The sequence below is a fragment of the Berghia stephanieae genome, chromosome 1 (genome assembly GCF_034508935.2).
Source record: "Berghia stephanieae isolate SIO BIC M18660-M18661 chromosome 1, UCSD_Bste_1.3, whole genome shotgun sequence".
NCBI lineage: Eukaryota > Metazoa > Mollusca > Gastropoda > Nudibranchia > Aeolidiidae > Berghia > Berghia stephanieae.
Window position 1 is genome coordinate 18097292 of NC_088360.1, and position 10114 is coordinate 18107405.

Genomic DNA, 10114 nt, shown 5'->3' on the forward strand with positions numbered 1-10114 from the left:
TGAAAAAAATAAGTAAAGCTTTGATTACTGTTTCTGTATCTGTTTAGTTTTATTTATAAAATGACAATAATCATCGACACAATAAGTACGACGAGCATAGATTAATTATACAGCTTTCCAACAAATGGGAATGTGTAACAGTGCTGATAGACATGGAATGTTTTGGGGACCGTTGGAATGTTACCTGGTGATGAACACATTGATTTGATGTATCTATTTTTAATGTAAGAAGCTGGGCATTCCGCTACTAAATCTCATTTTATAACAAATCACTTTGTGAAAGCCATTATTATTAACCTTTTAACATCGGGGCTGAAATTCTTTGAACTTTTAGTTTCACTATCCTAATCTAAACATAATTTCAGAATTTCAGACCCTGTCATTTTCATTTTTGTTTAATGCTGTAACAGTAATGTAACTTAATTTCAATGAGGTCTTAGTTGCATCGATGGTACAGATGCTCTCTTGGTGAAAATTATAACATCTGGTAAGAGTGAAATCCAGTCCAGCCTGTAGAGGGTTAATCATCCTGCTATAAGTTTTCCTTTCTGGCAAAATCGTGCTGATTTGATTTCGCATGGAGTACAGAAGTCAATAAAAATTTTAGTTAGTTTGCTCGTCCCCTCTTATCTTTATAATCAAGGTTGCCAATTTTTCGTATATTTACGGAATTCAGTATTTTGTTACAAATCCTCAGTATCACCTCATCATCATCATCATCATCATTGCCTTTTTCACCCTGGGTCAGGGTATAGGCCACAGACAAACAGTTTCCATCCTTCTCTATCCTGAGCTAAATTTTTTTATCCCATTCCAGGTCTTACCACTTCTCTGTAAATCAGCTTCTTTAATTCTTCTCCATGTTCCTCGTGGCCTTCCCCTTGATCTTCTGCCCTGAGAGTTCCAGTCCAATACTTTCTTTGTTATAGTGGAGTCATTCTTTCTAAGCGTGTGCCCAATCCACCTCCATCGTCTTCTTCCTATTTCCTCTCCCACTGGTTTCTGCTGTGTTCTCTTCCATACCTCTTCATTTTTTATTCTATCCATCCATTTTATTCTGAGTAGCTTACGTATGCACCTGTTTACGAAAATCTGTACCCTCCTTATACCTCATTCACCTGTAAACAGAAAAAAAAGTCAGTACATAATATCTTTTTACAGGAGTTCAGCGCTCAGAACGGGGTCAGTCTCTGTGTTTGTGTAAAGGTTCAGTAAATTTTTGCCTCTTGAATTGGTGACCCTGTATAATGATTCATATCATCTTACATCTTAAGCATGAAAATGACCCATCTTCTCAGCACTGTTAAAGGCCAAAATTACTACCAGTCAGTGTGCCCAACTTGCACTGATAACATCATACCGCTCAACAACCATTTAAGCAAAATTACAAAAGACACATCCCCTTCCTGCCCCCTATGTCAACACCCCAATGAAACAGTAACACACCACTTGCTTGAATGTCAACCTCTTGAAGACCTGAGATGCACATTCCTCCCACCAAATCCAAGAATCAGTAACACACCTGGAACAACTACAAAAGACGTCTAACTTCTACGTCATGGCACAAGACCGAAGGGCTAGAGCTCATGTGGTCGCGGGTTCGGATAAGTAAGTAAGTAAGTAAGCACTGATAACATCAGATAAAATGTAAATTGACTAAGCAACTTCTTTAAAATAATTGTAACAGTCCTTGTGTATTAAGACGTGTAATTCATAACCATTTTTTACAAACCAGACTTAATTCTCTCATCTCTCATTCGTTTTGTTTTTAGAGTTTCATTCAGCATGTTTTGTTGAAAAGGGGGAAACTCGAAACGTCCACATAATCTGTCTTCGTAAATTGAATTGAAGCTTCTATCCCATTTTATTATTATTATTTATTTCTTTGACATCGACGATAAAAGACGTTATATGTTAATTATCTATCAAATATCCCACAATAATTGATGTGCCACAGTAGCTTCATACTGAATAGAGTAAAATCACAATAAATACTTATATATTAATATTATTCTAACGAGATTATATAAAAAATTATGATAGTGCACTCAGAGCCCTCTGTTTATTTAGGGGTAGATGCGCAGTATAAATGTTTATCATTTTTATTTTTATTATCATTATAATGATAATTGGGTAACATTGCAACTATGGATGACAAGACTTAAGTTGATTAGTATTATAGATGATGATAATGATGAAGATGGTGGTGATGGCAAGACTAAAGTTGATTAATATTATAGATAATAATGACAATGATGATGGTGACAAGACGAATGTTGATTCATTTTATACATGATAATAATGGCGATGACGAGACTAAAGTTGATTAATATTATACAGTGCAACCCCGATGTAACGACATCCGTTATAGCGACATTCCCTGTATAACGACATGGTACTCAGGTCCCATTTTATTTTACTATATATCATTAGTAATAAAAACCCCTCTATAGCGACGTACATTTCTGCAAAACCCCTGTATAACGACATTTCTGGTCCGACAAACCTTGAAGGTGTTTGTCTACCATGAAATTGTTCGTCACTATTACAAGTGGTATCTTCCATTCTATGTATGTTGTCTACTCGTAATAAGCCCAGAGCTAGTTCTTATTGTAGCCAATGAAAACGCTTCTTTTTCAGCCAATCAATAGTCACATTTGTACAACACCGCAGCCAATCAGAAGGCTCGCCTTTCACCAATCAGAAGGCTCGCTTTTCACCCAATGAATGCCTGTGACAGGTCAACACTGGACTGTTTATAAATCCTTTGTCCACTCTCCATTCATTGCCGGTCCCAAGCCCGGATAAACTACAAAGGGAAAATGGGTGTATACATTCACTACACAAGACCCAAAATGCCTCCTGATATACACACATAGGAAACCTCTCTGTAACGACATCCCTCTATAACGACACGTTTTCCCGGTCCCGACGATGTCGTTATATCGAGGTTGCACTGTAGATAATGATGATGACGAACGGTGCATCAACGATGGCAACGAATGCGATACAAAATATAGTTTTTAGGATCTTATGGATAAACATGTATAATCTTAATTCAAAAGTTTGTCACCACAATATTCAACAAGTGATTTGTGGGCCAACGTCTCAAAGCAGTATCATGTGAGGATGAACTTGTTGCTGGAAACTGAATTCATATCTACAAATATAAATCTTGGGGCTATTTTCTAGTCTTTATGATGAAAAATAAATACAAAAAACTCATAGGTCGTATTTCTTATCATTTTAATTATATTATACTGAATTTTTGCTGTTCGATTCATCTCAACATTATACTCTTTTGAGATGGTGGGTCACACATTGAAATTTAATTGAACTTGTCATAGTCACGTGTCTGGGCAATGGCTCTCGTACGACGTACACTTATTTTCAGGTCTGATAGCCCAATTCCTCATGGGCTTATTGTTGTAATAGAAATCATAAACAATGACGCAAAATATTGTCCATTACATCGATGTTTAACTAGGCTCATAAGTGGGTTCAGATGCCAGACCTGCATATGTGTACACGTTGGTCTCGTAAAATGTATTTATTTTAAATGGTGCGGCTATTACATTACACCGCATTTTATAATACCCAGACACCTACACTCTGATATCAAAATGCAAGAAAAGAAAATACACAGAGTACATGTAAGCACACAGAAAGAGATTTCCACATACATACATACATACATACATACATACATACATACATACATACATACATACATACATACATACATACATACATACATACATATATACATACATACATACATACATACATACATATATACAAACATACATACATACAATACACACACACACCCACACCCACACACAAAGACACTCGCATGCACACCAACATTTATAAAACTACAACTAATTACTTTATTGGTCCAACAGTTAAACTTTTTTTCGACCAATTATTTATGTATAAATAGTCGCGTCTCTCTTCTCACAGTTGGATGGGAGCATCACCCTTGAATCATATACCTATGATGTTCGCATGGGTGTACGATCCGATAGTGATGTCGTTTCTTCTTCTCTTTACTAGCCTATCCTGCTTCTTTGGTTTGTGATTGTATTTTTGACAGGGGATATTTTTTTTTCTGTAAATCTTCTGCCTGTTTGTTCTTGGTTATTTATAATTTAGCTTATGATATCTTTAGGTTGTGATTTTGATTTACATTTGTACTATTTTTGTTAGATTGCTTGTTTTTTTGTTTCAGCGGTCTCTCATATAACCTCAATTGTGTTGGAAGAGACCTAAAGCAACAAACAAACAAAAAAAATCACAGTCAAGGCTTTAAATAAATTGGATGTATTTATAAATTGACTAAAAATATAGTATATCTGAATAGGCTTCAACAGTCATGACGTCACTTCCCTCGTAATGACGCATGGTAACTTAGTAACTGGCTCTAAACTATCGGAACAATGGCGGGCGCCCTTATGAAATATTTCTCCGACGAGGATAAAGGTGTATCCAGAGGAGAAAAACATTATAAATCTGATCATGTTTTGACTTTTATACATTCTGATCACATGACATATGAAAAGTTCTAACCGGCATGAAGAATAAAAAGTACCCATTTTCTTTGTTTAGAACCAGGCTGCTCGCCGTTGCTGGGCGACGTGACATCAGACTTGTGAATCCAATTACGAGTACTATTCCTCCCTTTATTTTCTTCGAAAATATAAGAAGATAAATACAATATAGGAGCTAGGAAAGGTATAACAGCATTGTAACATTGTATATAGTGTGACTTATATTGTCAAAACAGTATTAATTCGGAGTGAACCTTATGCTTTCAATTGAATTTTAAGTCCAACTCATTGACTTTTGAGTAAAAATAAATGACTTGTTTGAGGACATGAAAAATTTATTCTTGAACAAAAAACCTTCTGGTCATTTTCACTTTAAATTCAATTTTCCTCATGAAGAACATTTAGCTTTTTTTTTCTAGCGTAATATCTACTGAACGTGCTCAAAGCGGTTTACAAAGAGTCCCAAGCCAACAGCAACATAAAAAATGTTTGACAAAACATGACGCCTCTGTAATTTTACTTCTTTTTCAAAAGAAACAACTTTGTTGCCACAGAAAATGTGAGTACAGAAGGGCCTTTTCCTTGGACTCAACTTTGCACCGCCCACTATTGGATTCGAACTTTCAGATTAAAGGTCATTATCCAAGTATTATACCGCTGAACCACAAAGCATGCGAAATGTATTGAAATATGATTCTAAAGATCCCCAGCTCTTTTTCTTTAAACCCATGCATTTTTTACTTCTTGCTAAACAGGACATCTGATCTCTTTCTGAAGGCGGCGACATTTTGTGTAACTTTATTTATGACTGATTCATACAAGTTTCAAAACTGGGAAAACAAAACATAAATCATTTGAAAACATTCCATCATTGATTATTGTTCTTCAAATCAGTTTGGCTTAATTCTTTTTCATAACTTTGAATCGATTATTTTACTATTACTAGTATTATCAGTAATATTATGCCATTATATCTACTATATATTATTCATGCGTATTCAAAATATCTTACGAGTATTTACAGTATTTGACAATAAAGATGGAGCATGCACATATTATGCCATCAAAAAATTGACCTTTTTCAAAATTGATTCTGGATGATTTCTCCCTTAGTTGCTAAATATTATTGGAAAGATAAACAGTCTATTTCTCCTTTTCCTTCTTGCGTTCCCCGAAGTCGATCAATCAAAGCAGGGTTCCGATGCTGGTAACGAATTCCATGGTCCTCCGAAAGTTATTGTAATACCATGAAGTCTCGTAGTGATATCGGTATACTGAGGCCTGAATATTTCTATACATACCTTACAGAGAACACATTATGAGGCACAACCAAATTTTGAGTCGGTTCATTTGATTTTTAAGATGAACGGTCAAACATCTCGTGACAAAAAGCTATGATTTTATTGTTATTAGTGAATGAGATTAGCGGAAGAGTAGCAGCCCTTGATTGGACGTCACCCATAGAATAGTCTGTGACGTCACCGGCGGAAAAGTTATTAGAGAGAGAACGTCATGTTGGTTGTGCGCATGCGTCTCTCGTCCTCGCGGTCGGCGAGGACGAGAGACGCACGCGCACAACCAACATGACGTTCTCTCTCTAATAGAAGAGTAAAGTTTGCTGCCCCAAACGTAAACAATAACAAGTTGCTAGTGACTTCCGTTAGGGACCGGAATAATTTACGCACAATATAGGTCTCCCAATTTTGTAGTTTGAGTTGTAGGCAATACACTTTCAGTATTGAAAATATGTTTACATAAAATCTAACAGTTGCAAAAATAATAATATAAGGCTAAATTATTATGAAAATCAGGCTCCGAATAATTCTCGTTTTGTTCACACCAGCGCAGTAATTTGCTCTGGTCTAAAAATAGATAGACTGTAACTTTTGATAAATTTTAGAAAATGTTACCTTTTGTTCCATAAAATATCCATATCTAGACATTATTTGATGCATGATCGAGTATTTATGAATATGTGTTTCTTTTGCCACCTAACAGCCAAATTTTAAAGGTTATTTTTTTCTATTATTTACATTGGAACGTGAGCTGTCAAGACAGGAACATGTGGTTTGCCACGTGCTTCTCGACCTTTGTTTACCTTTGGGGCACCTTCCTTTACTCTTCTATAACTTTTCCGCCGGTGACGTCACAGACTATTCTATGGGTGACGTCCAATCAAGGGACGCTACTCTTCCGCTAATCTCATTCCCTGTAGTTTTGTGTTGTTTTCAGATTAAATTACGGGTAGATATTGCTGAGCTCCAAATGTTTGCAATGATTGAGTGATAGAAAACCCATTGGGTTTGTTGGGTTTTTTTCACCTGACTTTCAATTATTATGTTGCCTCCCCTTTTTAGTTTGGCAAAGGCTTTAAACGCGTCGTAGCAGTTGGTTTTCATGCCCTGAACAATTATATGGAAACTTCAAAGCTCGTTAAAACAGATCTCTCACACTCCAATATTTTCTTTCATATTATTTTTTTTTTCTTTTTTTTTAATTGCAAACTCCTACCACCAAAATGATGGATTTGAACTCAAAACCACCGCACTCCCTTTGTTATCACTTGCCATTGATCGACAACCCTCCCTCTGCCCATCTCTTCCCCATATGTGGTGGCATAATACGTGAACATCCATTAATTATGTGATGGCCTGAGAAAAGCTGCTAAATGGATTTTAAAAATTCGAATATTTGAAGTTAAAGCAGATGTAAAGAGTAGATCTAATACTGTACTCCTTCAGTATAATGACGTTTGATTATTTGACATGTCTTACTTAGAGACAAACCATGCATTTCAGTACCAAATACTTAATTTCTACACGGTTTATTTTGTAAAGATTTTTGCCCATATTATCTCGAAAAGAGCGCAACATCCAACACCATTTATCAGATCATCACATAATTACTTATAATATAATATTAAGTGTATTACAATGCTTTAACAAACGAATGACACTGACAATATTATAACATCCTAATCCGTGGAGAAGCCGATTGGTAACATCCCGAGTCTCCAAAGCTTCCAAACGCCCAACAGTCCCTGTAGTAACCAGGATACGAACACAAACCAGCTTCCAGCCTGAAACAAACGAAAGCACACATAGTGATAACCCTTCTTGACGCAGCTACGGGTTTAATGAGACAGCAATGGAATGAAGACAGGTTGGTTGAAACACTCTGTGGTTGAAATATTCATTAAGGTTTAGATGGCTCTTTCTTTTTCTTTTCTTTTTCTCGATGACTACGATGTTACTAGTACTAGTGTGCATCTGTGTGAGTGAGAGTGAGAGTGTGTCTATGTCAATATTGTATTGTTATAAATGTGTAAAACCAAACGACAAATTGCCACTTTTTTTAAGGACAATAAAGATTTATTATTATTATTATTATTATTATTATTATTATTATTATTATTATTATTATTATTATTATTATTATTATTTTAATTATTATTTTATTATTTATTATTATTATTATTATTATTATTATTATTATTATTATTATTATTATTATTATTATTATTATTATTATTAAGCTCAGTGTTTACATTCCACGAGGGTCAAATTGATTTAATAATATTAATATATTTCTGTGCACCTTAAACATGTCTTTATAAGTAGGATGCCATTTATCAACAGTTCATTACGCAGTCAACATGCATTGTTGGACTATCTGGATGACGCTGTACAATTTACATATAAGGTTTTAAAATATTATTTTTAATTTCACGATGTCCGCCGTTTCTATGGTAACATAAGTTTAGAAACAAAAAAAAAGTTAACTCATACCATTTCCTCACCGCATTTAAATGTCACATAATTATCTTTCACTTTCAATTTGGTACACATAATATAATAAGGAGAAAAAATTTCTGTTATTCAACCTCCCAAAAAAATAACAAACACACACACACACGCATTTTCACCACATTCACTATACAGTGAAAGCAATATGTGTGCCGCTTAATGCCATAAAATAAAAGATTATACTCTGCCCGTTCATTGTTGTCAACACATATTACATACATACATGGGGTAATGCAAGCATTTAACCTATTTCATCAATCAGGGATATGCAAATCTCGCCTCTATTTCCAATTTTTGACCATCTTAAAAAGTGTATCAAAAACAACTCCTTTTTTTTTGGGGGGGGGGGGGGTCTGGCGGCGGTGTGAAGGAAAGCCATTTCATTTTATCACATGTTTGGAAGGAAAAATAAACAGGAATAAAACTTCTATGTTTAACTGATTTTCAATATATTTAATATTTGATCTTCGGAGGCGAAAGTCAAAAGCAATATTTAGCAGAAAACTGTATTAGGTTGATATAGGTTGATATGAGTTGTTATCCCACGGTTTCTGTTTTATCTATCTTTTTTTTAAAAATTGTTGTTGTTGTTGACTGAGTAGGCTACATGCGATGCAAATATTGCATCCTTTGTCTGTTTATTTAACACAAATACACTAATTTCATGAAATATTATCTTTAATTTTCATCATAATATTTTGTAGGGGTTTATTTTTCTCTTCAAACCATATCAAATATAAACCTACTTACAGTTGCAACTGCCAAAGCTTCATAGAAATTACTTCCATCATACTTTTCCCAGATGTCTATGTCTTGGGCATCTGAACAGCTGTGGTCACAAACAAAAGGCATTTGAAGAATTTTTTAGAGACATTATTTATTAACCCTCTCCTTACCACCTATTGTAAAATCGTCACATTTGTTACGATGCAACCGTCACTTTTCTCATCCAGTTTCTTTTCTTTTTGCTATAGCTAATAAAAACTTACCATTCTGTAATAGAGCCCATTTTGTCGAACAATATTATGTATAGAATGTGCTTGTTGCTTTTCTGTTTGAGTAAGAAATGTCTGATTTTGTGTTGGGTAAGTGTGAAATTTTGAGAAAAATTCTGACAATGGCTGGTAAGGAGAGTGTTAATGTATTCCATTGGTCAGACTTGACTAGTCAGGGGAAAACACTCTTTCTTTGTTATTGTTTATAGATAGAACGAAGTTGACGTCACTCAGGTTTTGTTATTGTTTTTGCCATCCATTTTTATGAGTAATTCTTACTAAACTGTATTAACCAGACTACAAACGTTCAAGGTGACACATAGTTTGTGTGTGGTCTATGATATTTCCGGATGGCTATGTTGTGAGGGTTTTTTTTAGCGAAGCGCACACTATCTATAGCGGCATTTCACTGGACTATCTATAGATAGTTCGAAGATGACGTCACTCGGGTCTTTGTTATTGTTTTTTTTTGCCATCCGCGTTTATGAGTAATGCTCACTGAACTGGATTAACCTGACTATAAACGTTCATGGATACACACAGTTTTGTGTGTTGGTCCGTTATACTTCCGGGTGGCAATGTTATGAGCTTCTTGGCCAAGCGCATACTATCTATAGACCACTTTAAGCTACTTTTAATGACATGTAATCACCGTGTTACCCACATTTTGTTAACAAAAATCAGTTGGCGCCCGACCTCGCCAAATACTCTTATTTATTGATTTATTTTTTTCATAAAATTTGCCTTAAAGGGACCGAAA

The 10114-nt window shown here is 35.0% G+C and overlaps 1 protein-coding gene across 7 annotated transcripts in view; it reads right to left on the reverse strand.

Annotated features, from left to right (window-relative positions):
- Positions 1-24: 24 nt before the first annotated feature.
- The window catches only part of LOC144969388 (transmembrane protein 179-like), a 45372-nt gene continuing 35282 nt past the window's right edge, over positions 25-10114 (reverse strand). For 3 of the 7 annotated variants that reach the window (XM_078908511.1, XM_078908509.1, XM_078908513.1), the window contains 3 exons: positions 9110-9188; positions 7514-7632; positions 25-1118 (listed from right to left, as the gene is read on the reverse strand). In XM_078908511.1, coding sequence (XP_078764637.1) covers positions 7528-7632; positions 9110-9188 — 184 coding nt within the window. In that variant the 3' untranslated portion in view covers positions 25-1118; positions 7514-7527. Of the gene's footprint in view, positions 1119-2088; positions 4693-7013; positions 7633-9109; positions 9189-10114 lie in introns of those variants that run through there. The other 4 variants (XM_078908499.1, XM_078908503.1, XM_078908526.1 and 1 more) reach the window with 2 other exon arrangements.